The sequence below is a fragment of the Rattus rattus genome, chromosome 10 (genome assembly GCF_011064425.1).
Source record: "Rattus rattus isolate New Zealand chromosome 10, Rrattus_CSIRO_v1, whole genome shotgun sequence".
NCBI classification, from domain to species: domain Eukaryota; kingdom Metazoa; phylum Chordata; class Mammalia; order Rodentia; family Muridae; genus Rattus; species Rattus rattus.
This window is the reverse complement of record NC_046163.1, coordinates 34,607,314-34,626,921: the sequence shown is the minus strand read 5'-3', so window position 1 is coordinate 34,626,921 and position 19,608 is coordinate 34,607,314. Positions and strand designations below refer to the sequence as shown.

The window sequence follows — 19,608 nt, the reverse complement described above, 5'->3', positions numbered from 1 at the left end:
TTAAAGTAAAAGGAGAAAGGAGAAGAAAAAAAACCACCCAGGACACCGCTCTGGTCTTCTTCTCACTTTAATACTGAACAGAATTCTGTCACACGGTTGCAACAGGACCTCAAGAGCAGAAGTGCAAGGTGTAAAAATGTCACCTCTACGGATGACTAGTTGAGTTTATTTTACACAAGTATGTCTTAGAAGTTTTCAAGTGTGTGATGGCATCAAGTGTCAGGATTACCAGCAGAGCGGGGACAACCCTCTGAGGAATGTTTCCCTGTAGGGGGAGCACAATACAGCAGCAATGGCCTTCAGTGCATGCACTGGAACCTGGGGGTGGTGCTAGCCCCCTCTCCTAATGACTCCACAGAAAATGCACCTCTAACAAGCTTCTCACCTGGGAGAGCCACCACATAGACCTACCTGTGGCCCAGGTGACAGAACTCCAGTCCCAGGGATCTGGCTCTCTCTTACCACCCTATGGGGACGTGCCACCTGGAAGCCACGCAGGTAGAGTTCTGACCCCGACCCCGCACCAGTGTGCACATCCTATTATTTAAAAGTAAAAGTATTTATTCTTGGAAAATATAAGGGCTTATGACCCACCATTTAGCCACTTACGAATTCAATCTCTGTATTACACCAATCTCTGATTGACACAAGCCAGGAGGCTACTTCCACTTCTAAAACTCAAATCTGCCATCGAGTGAAGCTCGGTTCCTTTGGTCATTTCCTAGATGGCCCTCATTATCTGTTAGCATGCTGAAGGCTTGGTCCAGCCTGGGCTAGTCAGGAAAAAGTCATAGGGAGCTGAAAGCACTTGCCAAAGCTGGGGTGTGACTCAGTGGTACTCGGTGTGCTGTATGTATGAGGTCCTGGATTCAAAAACAGAAAAAGGCAGAACAAAACAAGAGAGCAATTCCATGGCCTCATCAGCGGGTAGCCGGCTGCCCTGCCCTCACACACACGCTGCTTCCCCAGGGATAAAGATACCTGATTCTCTTGAGACAGAGCTCAGCTTCAGGTCCTACTCGCTGTTGACAGACAGACTCCAGCTGAACCTACACTCTTCTGAGCAGGAAGGATCTTGGTCCCACCCCAGGGCAGCTCAGGAAAGCTCAGAGCAGGGGAAGTAGGGACCAGATATCTGCTCGGCAAACCGTGATGACGAGTGGTCTTATTCCTAATAGCCCCTGAGGACCAAGTAGCCTTTTAGTAGAAAATTCAGAACCATAAGAAAACAAACTGTAAAATACGCCTTATCATAAAGCTCTGGCTGTAGTTGGCAAACCAGGTCCATGAAATGTGCATGTGAAGCCCCGGTAGTGGGGCAGGCACTGCCTGAGCAGCCAGAGTGCACAGGTAGGGGAAGAGCATTTCTGGAGTAAGGTCACATCAGAAGAAAAATAGCACCAACATGTTAGCTGATAGCAGGACACACACACACACACACACACACACACACACACACACACACACACACACACACACACACACACGTTCTTTTCTTTTTCTTACCCTGCCCTGACAGCTGACTTGGCAGAAGCTGTAACATATGGAGGCTTTCCAAATGCAGCCAGTCAGCAGCCACCTGAACAGGCACCGTGTAACTCTCAGCACTTCGGGGTTTGTCCGCAGGCAAACACACTGTGCTGAGAAGTTAAGTTCAAGTTAGCATCACTCTGAGTTCGGTCACCAAGGCCAGCTTCAAGTGCCTTGACTTGTCCTAAAGTATACGGGCTCCCAGTGGCTAAGCCCTGCCTGCAATGGCCCCTTGTCTCCTCCCCTAGGTCACAGCCCTGCTGTTCAGGTCGTAGGAGCTGTTCCACTCCAAGCCCATGCTTTTCTGGATTCAAAACCAGATAATAAAGCTACCCAGTGAGTGTTAGTAAGAAGCAGGTGACAGTGGCACTCACGTTTATTCACAACAGACCAATGTCATCCTTTCTTTTAAAGAATGTACATTTATGTACTGATTTATTTGTGCATGTGCATGTGCATGCACCCACAATACTGCACGGATGGGGAGGGGACAACAACTATGGGCGTGGCTCTCTTCTTCCACCAGGTAGGTTCTGGGGATCACAATCAGGTCACTGGTTTGGCAGCCAGCTCTCCCATCCCCCCATCCCCCTAGTCCCCAGTTATAAGAGACTGGGGTAAGATTTTTTTGAAGGTTGAGAGTTGAGTAAGGGCAACTGGACATGTAAGACAGACGACCTCCTAGCTTACTAGGCCCCTCCCAGAAGGGAGGGTTCAGGGAGGATCTTGTGGCTGAGTCTCCAGTGACCTGGTAAGGCCTCTTGATGGGGAGTCTTCTCTTCAGGAATTGAGACTGGGGTGCACAGTGAGGGCTGACACATTTGCGAGCTGCAGTCTTACATTCTTTCTACTCTCTGTGGACAAAGTACACTTTTAAAAGATAAACAGAAGCCCATCATTCCTACCAGTTTGGGAGGGAGGCTATGCAGTCAGAGGGAGGCAGAGGAAGTGACAGCTGCTGCACTCCACGTCTTATAACTCGCTTTCCAGATAGTCCAATTCTGTTCTGGTTACAAATTCACTTTGTGGCACAAAGTGAAGCCAAACCGCACCGAGTTCACAGTGGTGACCTCAACTCATCCCTCCCCAAGCCTTGGGCCTGCAGATGCTATGAATGCCCCTCTGGCCTCACTTTGTGGGCAGAGAAATCACCAAAAGAAAAACCTTGGCTCCGCCTCCTTTACTTACAGAAGGTAAAACACTTAACAGAGCAGATTTCTGTTGGAATCAGACTGGATTTCTCTTCACAGCCCTTACCCGCACGAGGTGAGAAGGCATGGAAACTGCCAAGTTGTTGGCTACCAGACCCATCAGTCTGTTTAACTCTGGCTAAAAGCAGAGAATAATGGGCAAGTTGCCAAATTCTCCTGGTTCAGCTCTGGTGTGAATTCTGAAACTGAGGAAAACACAACATGCGTGCCCAGGCAGACATGACGGTTCCATTTGCCTCACAGTCCAGGGCAGTCATAGCATTGTGATTTCCCAGCCCAAACAAAGACAAGATCAAAATAAAGGGCTGAGAACTAAAGGTATTTTGGGATCTGCACTCTGGCAGATGCTCTCCGTGGACTGTCCGCAGTCTCATCCCTGGTCCATTAGGTAAGTGTTCTTCCAGTAAGCACACTGAGCTCTTCCAGTTAGCCAGCACATTATTCCACCAGTGCTTTAACTGTGATGGGCGTGAAACCCAGTGCAGAAGACGGGGTGGGGCTGGGGGAGTACATCTGTAAGGGACACTCTTAGGCAGCATGGGCCATCCCTGTTGTTCCTTCCCTAGTTATTCTAGGACAAATGGTGGAAGAACCGTCACTCTCTGGGTCACTACAGAAGACATGTCTGTCCTTGTTCTCTTTTCCCTGGCTCTCCCCAGGCAGGGCACAACAGGCTGGCCTGGACTAAGGCAGCTGCTGCAGGACTGCGTGGCCCAGGGAGGGAGCGCCTGCATGAGAAGTTACTTTCTGTCTACACTCCACATTCAGTCCCAGCCTGTTTTCAAGTCTACAACACTGTTCAGCCAATACCTTCAATCAGTGAGGTCACCATTCCAACTCAAAATAGATCCAAAAAGTTAAAGCCAGAGTCACAAGTCTCTGACCTGATGTGGGAATCTTACTAAAGGATTGCTTTCTGAATGGGTCTAACTGACTCTCCTCTACCAGCAGATAACATGGCTTTAAGTAGGGTAATTTTAATTCTTAGACTGTTCACGGCTTTGTAATGTGGAGTGTGGGTTATAGTACTCAGACAAGGCCCACATTGATTTTTGACAAAAGGCTTCTATATTTTAATGCAAATCTGAGGACTATCCGTGGTCTACGTTCACAGAAGACTATTCAAAACTTTAAAATTTCATGAAACAAAAGTAACACAGAACCCTATATTGAAGCCCTTTGTAATATTCACATTTTCTCCTCATCTGAAAAGAAAGAACACCACTGCATCAAACACCAGAGCTGTGCGTAGCCGTGGTACTGACCTCCTTTTGGTATATTAATCTTTTAGCTTTTACCAACAGGTAGATTTTCTTACCTATCCCGATCCTAAACAAGATAAAATATTCTTCTTTTAAAAATTGTTACAAATATTTATTTAAAAGTGCAATTTAAAAGTTACCTGGGCAAGCACATCATTGGAAATAATAAACAAACAAAAAAGGCCCAAAAGTCGAAATCCCAAGGCATATGAACAACCCAGGGCTCTTTTTAAAGTTGGCATGCTAAGGAATGCACAGAAAGGTAAAGCAAGAGAGGTCAAAGATCAAACTGTCCAGACGCTGCTCTTCCTGCACAGAAGACTGAGCGGCAGCCCCAGTGTGAAAGGCTGGCTCTGGACCTGACAGCTACTTCAATTCCAGGCCATGCATTTGGGACAGTATAAGAAATCCCACATACATCTGCACGTCTGAGGTCCAAAGCCCCAAGTGGAGTGTCAGCAGTTTCAGCTACTTCAACCCAATGAAGCATCTGTCAGTGAATTTGGACTCCCTCAGTGATTCCAATGGATGATGAAGTCAAGTTGTCACCTTAGAGAACGGAGTACAAGCTCTCTTACCCCTCCATGCTATTACTCACAGAGTAAGGACCGCTGGCTCAGAAGCAGCTTTCTGTGTCAGAACGGGTTCTGCACAGATGTGGTAGCTGTGCTGACCCTTCGACCTCGTCTGAGAGCCATCGAAATAAACACATCAGAGAAGAAGGCATGCCCATCTGGCCGAGTGGTGTATGCTGTTCCACACTGTATGAGGGGCTCTACGTATGCAAGCTGCACCTCTGGAGAGAGAGCCCTGGGACAGACCAGGTTGGTGCTCTGTCCAGGCCTTGAGAGGGATCACCAGTCCTTCACTAGGCTAGACCAACGCAGGTGCTGCTGTTCTCAACTGCCCCAGTCCTTTAAAGCCTTTTGTCATCTGCACCCCCAATCCCCAGGGATTTCACTATTTCCTATCGCTTATCCCTGCCACAAAGACACCCGGGAAAGCAATTTAATCTCAGCTCTTACCCAGCAAAACGAAACACTGCATTTCTGTCACGAAGTGATTCTGAGCCTTCTGTCCTCAGCAGCAGCCAGCTCTCGGGCTAAGAAACATAACAGCAATGGAAGCATACACCCTAGACGCCCGCATTCCTGCCAGGCCTCTTCTGAAGGGAGAGTGGCACCCATCTAAGCAGGGAAAGGGTCTGAGCAGAAAGAAAGGCTGCCAGAGACCAGCAGAATGAGCAACGGAGTAAGTGGGGCTGTTAGTTCTTCTGATGACTCGGAGTCCGTCCATCCGTCCTTCCGTCCTTCCTTCCTTCCTTCCTTCCTTCCTTCCTTCCTTCCTTCCTTCCTTCCATCTTTCCTCAAGGAGCGAGGTCCAGTAAGGCAAAGCAGGAGCTTGCTGTCCTCAGGAAGAATGGGCAGCCAAGGGCTTCTGCTGTCCAGCCGGGCATGTGGTCACCTCCTCCTTCTTCTAAGCCTGCCCTTTGAATGCTGGGAGAGAAGGCTGTCCCGATGGATGCCGGAGTCACAGAGGAAGCAGGGCGGAGGTGTGTTTCTGGGAGAGGAATGTAAGTGGCCGAGTGCTTGCTGCTCCTCTTCCCTGGGTCCTCGTGCAGAAGCGCCAAGGCGACCACCATCACAGCACTAGGAAGAGGGTCAGCACGACCAGCAGGACCGCGAAGAGGATGGCTATGGCACACCACTGGCGCCGATCTGGAAGGCAGGACACAGAGGTGACCTTCCCAGAGTTAGGCACGCCCCTCCCTGAGACACAGGTACTCAGACTTTAGGACAACACACCACTGAAGCAGAGGACGGTCAGAGCATGCACATGACAGGGGCAGAGCAGATCCCGACCCTGCCCAGGCACCAGGTCCCTTTTGCTGTTCTGCCTTGGGGCTACACTTCAGCCGCATCTACAACTCTGCCATTAAGTGCAGGCTTTGAGTCCCAAGCCCTTAGCTGAAGTCCATGGATCTTAGCTTTCTGCTGGTGGCCGGTGCACCAGGGAAAAGGCTTCTGGCACTGGGGTGACAGATCAAAGCTCGTCTGCTTTACTCTCCCACCAAGGAAATGTGCTTGAGCAGTGCACATGCTCTTATCCCAATGAGCACTGTGAGAAGGCGAAGAGAGCCACTGCTGTCGCTTCAGGAAGTGAACGGCAGAAACAGCAAGCTCCCGTGGCAGAGAGTGACTAATTTCATATCACACCTAGTCAGGTAAGAATAAGCTAGCCAGTAACTGTGCTCAAATGACTTCCACAGTATATCTGTAACGAAAGCCAATGCCTTCTGAGACCTTCGGGCCTTGGAGCAATTGGCATACAATACAGAAAGACCACAGTTCTTCTAGACCGTTGAAAGCAGAGAAGCCCTCTGCAAGACAGAGAGGCAAACAGCCCAGGGATGCCCTCTGCAGCACACAATCCTGAGCCTACAACTGTCCCCCAGGGTTAAAGAACGGCGGCACGGCATGCAGTGCAGGGCCCAGCTTGAGGCACCCGCCACTGAGACAGCACCGTCATTAGGAGGAACTTGGTGAAATGTGGCCCATACAAGTGGCCACGTGTCCTTCACAAAGGACCAGGACAATACAAAGAAATGTTACTACGAAGCCAGGCATGCTGGGTGTGCCTATTAACACTAGGAAGGCTGAAACAGGAGAATTCCCACAAGTTGACAGCTAGCCAAAGTACCAAATCAGCCAGAGCTATACAAATTCTGTGAAGGAACAAGGAGCAAAGAAGGACACTATGAGGAGGACTGAGTGCCTAACTGTCTGCTGCACAGGCAAGAGAACCAACCCTGAGCTGAGGTAAACAAAAGGCATGGCGCGTGCACATGGTTCCCGGGGCTGGTGTGGAGCAGACAGGTAGATCCTTGGGACCTTGCTGGCCAGCCATTCCAGCAGAACCTACAAGCTTTAGGTCTCAAAAAATAAAGATAAGGTAGGAAGTAATAGAGGGAGACACTCCGGTTGACATCTGACCTGCACGTGCACATACACAATGTCATCATTATGAGAAGATAGCAGAACCAGGAGGAACAAGCCATTGAAATACAAGTATAAAGGTGTAGGAAAAGTGAAGATGTTAAAGTCTATTGGACAGCCTTTAAGATCTCAGCACAGCACAGCTTTGATGAGCATATTATGGGATGGTCTGAATTTGGGAAAATAGCTAGGAAAACTCTCCACAGAGCAAATCGTGTACTTAATAAGTGCCACAGTATCAGTGCCTTGGAGCTGTCTCGTGGCCAAAAGACGTGAACGCCAACAAGCACAGGAAAGGTCTTTTTGCCTGACTGACTCCTTGTCTGCCCCACATACCTGAAACTCATTGAGTAACTAAGACCCAAGTCTACGTACCACTCCTTTTGTCTGAAGCAGGACTGCTCTGAAGGGTTGAGGAGGCAAATGCCAATGTTTGGAAGACACTCTCTCATCTCATCACTCATCCTAACAAGCGTGAACACAGTGACAAAAGCAGCTCTTCTCAGACCCTCCAGAGGAGCCAGGCCACAGGGCAGTCTTGGAGCAGAGCCCTACCCTGACCTCAACCTCAGCAGTGACCCCTGGAACCACTGCGGAACTGGGCACCTCAGCTGTAACTGGTCAGCTGCTGGAGTATGTGTACGGACAACTCTTGGACATAACCCACTCCAGCAGTGCTTCTCAGTCTTCCAAATGCTGCAACCCTGTGTCTCATACAGTTCATCATGGTGTGCTAACCCCAACTACAGAATTATTTTCATGGCTACTTCATAGCTGTAATTCTGCTACTATTATGAATTGTAATGTTCTGATACGTGACCCCTGTGAAAAGGTTGTAGGACTCCCAAAGGGGTCTCGACCCACAGGTTGAGAACCACTGTGTTAGCGGGAGGCCCAACACTGGTGAGCTTTCCTTCAGAAGCTTGACCAGCCTGTCAGTGAATGAGGGAGAAACGGAAACATGTTAAGGTATTGAATATGCCACCCCCTTCACTTACTCATTACCCAAGGCAAACACAGATCAGACCACCACTCTGTAGTTCATAAATATGTATATTATGTGTTAATTCCCAAAATTAAATTAACCAAGACTTTGAGGCCACTAAAACTCACTAGTATGACAGCACGATGGGCATATACCATACTTTTGTCAAAGCCCATGTGACAGGCCTGGTGTGTGGCACACATCTTTAATCCCAGCTCTTGGAAGGCAGAGGCAGAGGGATCGCTGAGCTCTAGCATAGCAGGGGCTATGTAGAGAGACCCTGTCTCAAACAAAGAAAAGAAAGAAGAAAGCTTATTAATATAAAAAGGCAATAATAAACCACTTTTATTACAAGCAACTGATACTTAGGCAGGGCAAAGCCAGAGCAGGGACCTGCTTCCTCCTTCTTCCCCTCATACACACTTCCTCCTCCAGCAGCCCACCATTCTAAATGCCGGACTTGCTATATAGCCTGGCCTTGACACTCCAAGTTCTGTATCCCTCAAGTCAATTTCTCTTGAGCAACTGCATTACACAGGGGCTCTAATCAAGTAGACCACTGTGGGAACTACCACAGTCCAGGCCTACACCTTTTAAACCTCTTTCCTCTGAAGTGGTTAAGTTGCTTCTGTGAGGCATAACTAGGCAACCCTAGGGAGCTATTACCCCGGCAGACATCTGAGCACTTCTTATATGGCTTCTTGTATGGGCCCTAACAACAGTTTTCCAGGACCAGGCATGTAATTCAGAGCTAAGCCCATGCTCCATCACCGAGCTGCACCTCCAGCTGGAAGCAAGCTCAGAACAAAAGGAACTCCAACGGTAGTTTCTTCCTCTGCCTTCAGGAAGAAAGATGAACCACAGACTGCTGAAGGGGAAGGGACCTCAGCATTATTCAAAAGAGTATTTTTCTCTGGGTAATACAAAGGGAAATCACTGCCTTTCTTGGGTCATTCACAAAAGTGATGTGGGGTCTTGACACATTTCTCCCACGCAGTAGCCAACCAGGAAGGGAAGGGAAGGCCTGGCTCTCGGGAGCTGCTGATGTGTGCTCGGGGGCTGTTCAATCAGACCCTGATGCTGTTTTGAGACTGCCTTTACATACGGGTTTGATAACAAAGCACTGAACTTAACCAAAAGTCATGGAAGAGAAGAGAACAATTACGAACTGCCTGGTCAGTAAACTGAAGTGTGGATATTATGGCACTATTCCTTTGGTAGCAAGCAAAAGTTAAAATGAAGGGTATTTCATGCTAACTGCCCCGTTAAGATACAACAGAGCAGTGCAGACTCTCTTCTGTACACAAATATAACCAAGTATGCCATGCTGTTTCCCAAACTCTGCTTTCTGGACAAAGCGGACTAAAGCATAAGAAAGCTTCAGTGTTGCGGACACTGCAGGACTTTCCTACGTTCTTCACACCCAGAGTGCTAGAAAACAAAGCACACAGACGGCCTTTGTCCACTCTCCCCCAGCAGAGCTGATGCTGAAGGGGCCTGTACAACGAGCACACACAGCCGTGAGAGGCTAGTGTGTAACTGGCCGAGTAACGCTTCCTTAAAGCATTTAACACAAGGGCACTGAGAAGATGCCTCGGTGGGTAAAGTGTCTGCTGGTGAAGCAGAGAACCTGAGTTTGGATCCCCACAGACAGGTAAAAGCCAAGTGCTTTGGTTTGTGCCCATAACCAGAGTGCTGGGTTCAGGGAAAAGACAAGGAGGCAGAGGTAGGTGGATCCAGGGGGTTCACACTGGTCGGCCAGGATAGGCAAAATGGTATGGTTCAGGTTAATGAGCGACTTAGTCTCCAAAAACTAAGGCTGAAGGCTAGAGAGATGGCTCAGCAGTTAAGAGCACTGACTGTGCCAAGCAACCAGAGCTTCCAGGGACTAAGCCACTACCTAAAGACTATACATGGACTGACCCTGGACTCTGACCTCGTAGGTTGCAATGAATATCCTAGTAAGAGCACCAGTGGAAGGGAAGCCCTGGGTCCTGCTAAGACTGAACCCCCAGTGAACTAGACTGTCGGGGAGGCGGCAATGGGGAGGGTGGGGGGGAACACCCATAAGGAAGGGGAGGGGGCCTGGAAAAAAAGGGAATAACACTCGAAATGTATATAAGAAATACTCAAGTTAATAAAAAAAAAAAAAAAAAAAAAAAAAAAAGAGCACTGACTGCTCTTCTAGACAACCCTAGTTCAGTTTCCAACATCCACATGGTAGCTCCCAACTGTGTAACTACAGTTCCCGGGAACCAACATCCCTACACAGACATACATGCAGGCAAAACATCAATGTATATAATAAACGAATAAATAGATAAAAAGGCTGAGAGGCCAGTGAGATGGCTGAATGGGGAAAAGCACTTGCTGCCAAGCCTCACAACCTGAGTTAGATCTCCAGATCCCACGTGATGGGAGGAACTCCCTCAACACACATGTGCACACAAACATGCGCACAAACAATAGATAGCTAGAGATTAATAGACAGACAGACAGTAAAATAAAAATGACTTCTGGTTTCCACACAGGCATAGACCTACAAAAACACATGTATTATCTGCAAAAACACATGTACACACACATATTCCACACACACATACATAAAATTTAAAAGCAAATACAAAAAATAGTAGACCATAGGTAGAAGAGAACAGAGGAACCAGAAAACAAACTTCAGACCCTTCTCTAACGGTGGGGAAGATACACTGAGTTGGGGCCTGCTTCCTGTAGAATAAACACAGCTTCAGGCAAAGAACCTGCTTGAAGCATAAAGGCGTTTGACCTAGAGAGAAAAGAAAGAACTGCAGACGTACGCTTCTTCTTTGGCTTGGAATTGCTGGGTCCTTGTCTGAGGTCTTCTCCAGCTTGCAGTAGTTGTGAATATTTACAGAGCATGAATGTTAAGCTCCTTTGGCTTATTTTACACTCAGTGCTCCCCGCCCTGTGATGCTTGCCATAGAACACAGGGCCTCACCTCTGCCTGCTAAAGCTCTCCCACTGGGCTCCATCCACAACTCTCAGTGTTTTAGTTAAGAAGTGAAGGCCAGACACTGCTGTGTAACCGAGCCAGGAGGCACACTGCTGAAGAGCCCACTGGCCTGTGTTTCAATCCGCCATGTTGCATGCACCTGACATCCAGAGACCACCAGGGGAATGAGGAGGCAGGAAATGGGGAGGGTCTGTTATGAGGGGGGCATCCTATGGCCCAAAGCACTCAAATTATCTCAAGAAATAGCTCAGGTCTTCCTTTCACCAGACAAGCCCCTCCAGATAAAGAGGAGATACTGGATTTTGACTTGAAATATATCATTTCCTGTCTGTCAGGGGAGGCAATTTGTAGTAAGTCCCAACCCCCAAAATGTAGATTAGCAAACATCTTCAAATATGGTAACTGACTTGAGAACTTACTTCCTCATCCCCACCCTGGCACACAATTGCTAGGACAGCACTTTATAAGACTGTCACAGTCTGAAGAAGTAGGTATGTTTGGAATAATGAAAGGAAGACAGTTCAGAGAGAGCAGCAACTGTTTTAACAATTGCAACTTTAAGTAGGTTCCCTAGGGCTGGTGAGCAAAAGGGCCTGCTGTCGTGAACACGTGTGGCACGGAAAGTGTGTACATGCACGCATGCGTGTACACACACACACACACACACACACACACACACACACACACCACACCACACCCCACATGTAAAATAAAACCATCAGAAGAAAAGTTAAGTTCTCTAATGTGGCAAGAAAAATAGAAAAAAGTAAAAAAAGGACTTGTGATTGTGGGGAAGTTCCCTACGGGGAGAACACTGAACAACTGGGCATAAGATTCTCCCAACGTGTGGTCCACAAGGACAGGCTATGCCTCTATACACTAGTGTTCCATTTTCTGAGCTAAAAGCAGCATAGACAAATATGTCTCAGACAGAGTCACACATACATACCACTGGTCATGTGAGACACTTTTGCAAGTTTCTTCATCACGTTGTCCAGTCGAGACTGAGTGCTCTCCAACTCGTGAGAGAAATCATCCAGCATGCTAGAGAGGAGGAGGAAGTGGGTGGTAAGCAGAGCCTTGTATTTGCCGTGCTATTAAGTAAGGCCTGGGCCTTCTTCTCAATAAAGATAAAAGGCATCCTCTGGGACTCAGGATCTACTTTATTACCTCAAATCCTTGGAACAACTTATGTTTTGTTTTGTTTAAATAACTTTGGGAAATATATGCTTTAAAAAACATGTTACATATGCTATAGATTACTCAAGAACCTTAGCAGGGTCTGGGGTAGTTCCCATTATCAAGTGCGCTTGTATTTCTGCAGAAGAACCGAGGAAGAATCACAGCTACATTCGGTTTAGCTGAGGCTTTTCCATCACACGAGTCTGCTGCAAATTAAACACTTGGATTGTAGGTTTCAGAACTGCAGACAAGGCAGTGTGCCTCCGACTTCCAACACTGCCAGCTCGGGCGCAGAGCCAGAGAGCAGACTTTGTCTTGTCTACTTTGAACGAGGTATCCCACACAACTCTCTGAGACTCTTGATACCTGCTAAACAGGGTGACCATGCCAAAGCAATGCCTGTGCAGGGCCTGCAAGAAGCACATGATACACAAAGGTACTTTATGTCAATGTGAGTTCAGGAATATACCTTAAACCAGACAGATTCTCCTTTAAAGCACTGCCTTATTATAAGTTAAAAGCCAGAGCCTTGGCATCCCTGATGGTGTATAGGGTAGGGTAGGGATCTCTCTCTTCTCTCTTCTCTCTCTCTCTCTCTCTCTCTCTCTCTCTCTCTCTCTCTCTCTCTCTCTCTGTGTGTGTGTGTGTGTGTGTGTGTGTGATGCACCACATTGCAGAAAAGCAGTGTTTCTCCAAGGAGCACAGGCGAACCAGCTCAGGAGGCCTCTGTCTCTGTTACCTGCTCTCCGACATGCTGCTGGAGCAGCGCTCGACACTGTACTTGTGTTCTAGCAACCTTTGTTTCATAAATTACTGTACATTCCAGACTTCGGCTTCTGACTAGTACATGATTAGTTTGAGGCTAAAATTCATAAACCAATTTGTACCACAGCCTCCCTACAAAGGCCTTATTTACTTTGACAGTGTCACTGGCAGCTATAAACCATTGCTCTGAGAGTGAGCCCACAAAGGACACATGACAGTCACTCAGTATCTGGAGCTACTAAATCCTCATTAAGTTAACTATCACACGCCACACTGACAACTGAGTAAATAGGCCTTTGTTCTATACCTGAGTTTTCAAATTAAAACATGCTTAGTTCATCTCAGATCCTGGCAGCACTTTGGTCCTGTGGCTGGCAGGCATCTCCAGGCCAACCACTGAAAAACAAGGGCTACTTGTGTGTGCTGGGCATAATTTTTCGTACTAAAGATAAAACTGGCTTGTCAGTCAGTCCTCAGCCAAGCACAGCCACACCAAGTTTCTATCCAACAGAGAGACATACGGGTCACAAATGTCACTTTGCATCTTCTGGCCACTGTGCTTTTTTAAAGATTTTAAAATTTGAGCCAGGACTCGAATGCAGTGCCAGCTGGCCTTGAACTTAGAAGGATGATCCTGACCTCTACCCACCAACTATGTGAGCCACCAAGCCTGGCTAACACAGTGCTGGGGACTGTATGCCAGGCAAGCACTACACCACTGGCTCTGAAATTGAGTTTTAGCTCTATTTTATCTAGGCTACTATATACAAAGTATCCCTTCAACATGAAGTATAAAGATGATTAATAAACTCCCTGCCCTTTGCTCCAGACCCCAGCACTCCCTTTCTGCTCACCGCCCATTTCAGCTCATTTGGCCACATTCCACATGCTCAGTAGCCACATGAGGCTGGTGGCTATCCTTCTCGACAGCATCAGTTCAAAGCCCATATTTCTTCCCTTCATGACTACCAGATGCATAAATACCCAGAGTAAAGAGCGGACAGTCCTCCAGGGATGTGACAGTAACCTGCGGTTCTCTTCCCTCACCTATGTGTTCTCATCACTTCAGCCTCTTCTGGCCTTCCTCCTCTTTGGAAGTGGCATGCTTTTATCTTATGACACAGACGCTTGTCCTCAGACTTGATGGTGCAGAATTAGCACACAGGATTTAGCCCTAGACCATGTGATTCCCACGCTGCCATCCTCCCCACTTCTCTGATATATATAATCGTGTCACAATTGATTAGGTCAACATTCAACATTAACATCAAGCCACCTGAGTGCAGGCTAGTCACAGCTGAGTGCAGGCTAGTCACTAGTCACTAGTCACAGCTGAGAGGTTCATTGTGGGAATCCCTCTGCTTCACGTCTGCTCCCCTCTGGCTCAGGGGTCAGCTTTCTTTGGCCTATTGAATCTGTAACCTGCCTGCTTTCCATACGCTAAACTGGCATAACTCGGTTTCCTGTTGTATGTTCTCCAGAATCTTTGCAAAAACATTTCTGTTGCTGCTGTGCTCACTTTGAAGGGACTGGAGACAAACCATCATCATTTCAGCATCTTTAACTAATTGGATCTCAGGTTGCCTCTCTTTTCCAGCTGCCTCACCAACAAAGAGTTGAAACCCTTCTGTTTAAATAGAAACTCACCCTGTGTGTTTGGGTTCCTGTTACTCTAGATCCTCACTTGGCATGGCCACCTGGCTCCACTCCAGTATATCATCTAAAAACCACACCCGCTCAAGCCATCACTTCAAACACTACCTCCCTGCCTGTCCTGCACACTGAAAAGGGAAAGTCCCGCCTCCTCATCACAAGCCTCACCTGCTGCCCTCTGACCCCCCCCCCAGGACTTCCGCTCCCCTTCTCCCCAGGCCAGACACTGAAAACCTTGTTGTGTGTGTGCACACTTGCCCCTCTCAGTCTCCCCAGGTGCTTCCTCCCTCCTGCACACACGGCTACACACATCTCTGCAGAGTCACTGGCTCTCTCTCAACCACCTATATATTCTGACTGTCCCACAGGTTTCAGCCGGCCCTCCTTCTTGGAAAAGGCAGGGCTCTCTAGTCGGCTGAACTGGTCTACCACAGTGACAATGGCTCTCTCTCCCCACTGCCACCCCGGGCCCACGTCCTTCATTTGTACAATATGTGCAGTCCTGGGAAGCAGAAAGCATTCTGATGGCAGGCAGAGTCTGTCCTGCTCTCTCCTGCCTCCCCAGGGCCTCCCGGACAGTCTGGTGCAGACTACGTGCCCAGGAAGAGCTGTTAACGAGCACATGTAACAGTGAAACTAGACTGGAGTACCCTGAGACATCTAGGTAGACACCCCCGCTCACCCGGGAAACAAGTAGAATTGCTATATGACACGGCAGCCTTCAAGAAAGCTGTGTATGCACTTCCTACTGTAGAGTGTAAAAGACAGGTTCTTCAGCAAAACCAATTTTAAAGAGTTATGGTTTTTAAAAGATTTATTTATTTTATGTATGTGAATACACTGTAGCTGTCTTCAGACACACCAGAAGAGGATGTCCGATCCCATTACAGATGGTTGTGAGCCACCATGTGGTTGCTGGGAATTGAACCCCGGACCTCTGGAAGAGCAGCCAGTTCTCTTAACTACTGAGCCATCTCTCCAGCCCATGTTTTTTCCCCCTTTGTTTTGAGAGGTAAGATTGCTTGTGCTAATTAAAATAAAATGTGAATGTTCTCTTATGATCTGATTTATGTTAATGCAGTAGGGTACTGGAAGGGATGACAGCCGGGAGTTCTGATGCCACCTTCATGCCCGTCATCCTCTTCTGGGCACTGTCTCCAGAGGTCACAGCTCTATCTGCTTCCCATTCCTAACTCTGCCTCAAGAACCTGCTCAGACCTTAGTGTATCTTTGAAAGGGTTTTTAAAGTAACGGCTTTGCCTAAACCACAGCTGTAACTTTTATCTGGTAGATTTGCTTCTTTGAGGGAGCAACAAAGTAAAATCTGCAACCACACATTCAGTAGCTTTTCTCCGTAGCAGCCATGTAATTCACTGCTAGGCTTTGAGGGGCTCAATCAGCGTCACTGCAGATACGGGCATCGCACTACTCACACTGCCTGTTCCTCCAGCTCCCCTCCGATGCGCTGGGACATGTTCTTCAGCACCCCGATGCTGCCAGAGACCAGCTCCAACTGCTCATCCTGCTGTTCCACAATCAACTGGTGCCAGAGACACGGAAATAAGCAATTAAAATCCATCTTACCTGGTTCCAAGCCCAGCACTCCAGCAGCTGCTAGCTTCTTTGCCAGCTTGGGACAATTCACATTCAAAAGCAAAGCCCAGAAATCAAAGCAGCAGACCATTGCCTCTGAGAACACACTGCTCTAAAGCCTGGATTGTCAAGCCACTGCTACCCCTGCTGATCCAACGTGTGAACAGTCAGCGGGGCTCGAAACCACCAAGAGAGATTTACTCTGCTTGGCTGCGGTCCAGTAAGGGAACAGACAATGCCAAAAGCACAGAAGCATATGACCACCACATCAGGGGTTGGTTAGGAAGAGGAAGCCCACTGCCAAGATCAAGGGCTCTGTCCACAACACACTGCTACAGTGTCAGCGAAAGACAGCCTAGCAGATCTCTGGTTGTGAGAGGACTGCATAGAGTCCTTTCCTTCTTCTTCAAGGACAGTAAGTTACCTCAAAAGCAACTGTTGGCTGACAAGGACATACTTTCAATTGGGCTGTGGTTCCCTTACTCTCTACTAAAAACTTTGCTTCACTGTAACATTTTGAGAGCAAACAACTAGTTAAGCCAACATAACATAAAAAGAACAAAGAAACACAAAGCCTACATATAAGCATAAAGCAGTATTTATCAACCAAAGTGTGAACGGACAGCTGATTCTCATATCCTGATCCATAAGGTCATGGTTAGCCAGCTTTTACTAACATAGCAATATGTAAAAGCAACAACCCAAGCTGGCGAGGGTGCCTCAGCCCTACGATCTCAACACACAGGAAGCTGGGACAGAATGTTTGAGGCCAGCCTGGACTACATAGCATGACTCTGGCTCAATAAAATCATAACAATAAATATATAAATAAATGAATGCAACAACATGGAGATAATTAAGTTTATTTTCCTTCAATGTCTCAACCTCTGTCACAGCAACTGTTTTTATATAGAATGAAACAAACCAACGGCTTTCAATGGAGAGAACAAGAACTCAGTGTTTCTGAAAGTATCTTTGTTAAATAAAAAGCTGAATGAACAAATAAGCTGGGGAAAAGGGAGTTTCCTTTTTCAAACCCCTTGGCTTAGCTGGAGTGGCACACACTTTTAAACTCTGCCTGTGGAAGGCAGAAGCGGGCAGGTCTCCCTGAGTTGGAGGCCAGCCACCCAGCCACAGCGGCACAGCATGAACCTATCTCAGAACAACAGCAACACCAAACCCTGCAGATCTTGGCCTTACTGGTTTAGATGTCAGCTCGATTTTCCTGAGATCTGATCAAGTAGTTCTTTTGGACACCATGCTCTCAAGATTTTAAATGGTGTATACAACCGTTACACACCTGACAACCAGCATATGACAGCTCAGGTCTAAGCTGCTTGTCATTAGGGAATACGCCTGTGGCTAGTGGAAGAGTCAGGGAGGCTCCCTCCCTGCTACCTCCGGTCCCTGACCACTGTTCTCAGGTACCTGCTGCTGTGCCTGCTGCTCCTCGATGAAATGGGAGTTGGCCAGCTGCAGCTCCCGATCAAGGCGCCCATATCGATCCGTCACTCCAGCATCCCAATTCTGGCTGCTGCTATCTCCTAGTAGTGCCTGTGTGAGCAAGGACAGCCAGTCAGGAGAAACCGGGAGCTATTACTGACCAAGTCAAACAGTCCTCAAACCTGGACCAGGCTTTGATATGGGCGTGCAGGTTGGTGTCTGGTAGACGGTTTGAGAACACCAGGACGGTATTTTCAAGACCTCCAGATGAGTCTCACAGATGGATGCTACTCCTGAGGAGAGTGGTTGGGGAAGATGAGAGGAAGCAGTGGAGAACAGAGTTCGGGCAGGCTGGCTAAGGTCTGTTTAAGTGTGTGCCAAAGGCCCATGAGGTAAGAGTCACCTTAGCCACTCCCTAGCTTCTTTGAAGGGCTCAAGGTAGATGGGATAAGCTCGCTGATAGCTTCTCCTAGCTATAACACGCACACACACACACACACACACACACACACACACACACACACACACACAAGAGGAGGAGGTAAGGAAGTAAGTAAGAACAATGAAAACAAGCAAAGCAAACACAAGCAAAAAAGACAAAAATCAGAACTTAAATTCGAAGTTTAAGTTTTAGGTGACAGCTGCCCATCTTTTAAGGATTATATTTTAACAGTTAGAAAGGAGTTTCCACTTTATTAGTTTTAATTATGTGTTAGTGTGTGTCTGCATGGTCTGTGCATGTGAGCGAAGGTCATGGGCCCCGGAGCTAGGGTTACAGGCAGCTGTGTGTGCCTGACACGGACACTAAAAGCTGAATTCAGGGCTTCATCCTCTGGAGGATCCGGAAGCACTTGTGACTGCAGAGCCATCTCCAGCTCGAAAGAGTCTCTTTCATAAAAGGAACCAGGCATGGTGGCTCATGTCTGTAATCCCAGCACTCCGAAAGCTAGGGTAGGATGATTTTTTTTATTTTTAGTTTCAGGATAAGCATAGGCCAGCCATAGCTACATGAATAGCAAACCCTGTCTCAAGGCAAAAACAATCCCCTCCTTAAAACCATACAGTCAGGAGTGGTGGCCTACTCTTTTAATCCCTGCACTTGGGAAACAGAGGCAGGTGGATCTCTGTGAGTTCATAAGCCAGCCTGATCTACACAGTAAGTTCCAGGTCAGCCAGGGCTATGTAGAGAGATCCCGTCTTAAACAAACAAACAAATATATTCATAGGTTTGAAAGATATTGAAGACTTCTCAAATGTCCCCATCAATTTCATTCGTGTGTTTAGTTTTGAGACAGTGTCACTATACTTCCAGGCCGGAGCTAAGCTTACGTTAGTTATGTGCACCCAGACTGGCCTTGAATTTGTAGCCATCCTAGACGTAGGAGCAACCACCTGGCTACATTAAAATTCAAGCATAACCATGTCATTTTCAAGGACCCTGAGTCCCATAGCCTGTAAGTAGTTAAGACCCTTAGCAGACTCCTGACACATAGTGAGGAGGAGGTGCTGTGGGGCCCAGTGGCCAGGAACACGTGAACTGGAAGGTGGTGGCAGTGTTGAGAAGAGTTGGCTAGAAGCTAAGGTTTGTCTAAATGTCTGCCAAAGGCCATGTGGTAAATCCCAGCCCGTGGCACTCCAGAGAGTAATGGAATCTTTTAACAGTGTTGCTAATACACACAGATCTGCACACTGATGAACCCTCACTGGAGAAGTGTCCTCTTGCAGCAGAAGGTAATTAGCACAAGGAGACCCACACCTGGACAGCGTGCAGTGCCTAAGCCTTTGGAGCACTTAGTTCTGCCTGGGATGTCTGAATCACACCCTCCACTCAACACAGGCATCTGTGTGCCGAAGAGCACCGTGAGAGCCAGAGATGCGGGAAGGAAAGCGCATTCCCTAGACACAGCAGGGGTGATGCTCACACGAGCTCACAGTGTCTACAGCACATGGACAAGGTCTGCACAGGTTCAGACCAGACAAAATCCCAGCATGGAGA

At 47.7% G+C, this 19,608-nt stretch overlaps 1 protein-coding gene across 1 annotated transcript in view; it reads right to left on the bottom strand.

Moving 5' to 3' along the window:
• Positions 1–1,873: 1,873 nt before the first annotated feature.
• The window catches only part of Stx6 (syntaxin 6), a 43,881-nt gene continuing 26,146 nt past the window's right edge, over positions 1,874–19,608 (bottom strand). Inside the window, exons 5-8 of the mRNA XM_032914700.1 lie at positions 17,598–17,723; positions 16,010–16,116; positions 11,926–12,020; positions 1,874–5,721 (exon numbers count right to left, since the gene is read on the bottom strand). Coding sequence (XP_032770591.1) covers positions 5,645–5,721; positions 11,926–12,020; positions 16,010–16,116; positions 17,598–17,723 — 405 coding nt within the window. The 3' untranslated portion in view covers positions 1,874–5,644. The remainder of the gene's footprint in view (positions 5,722–11,925; positions 12,021–16,009; positions 16,117–17,597; positions 17,724–19,608) is intronic.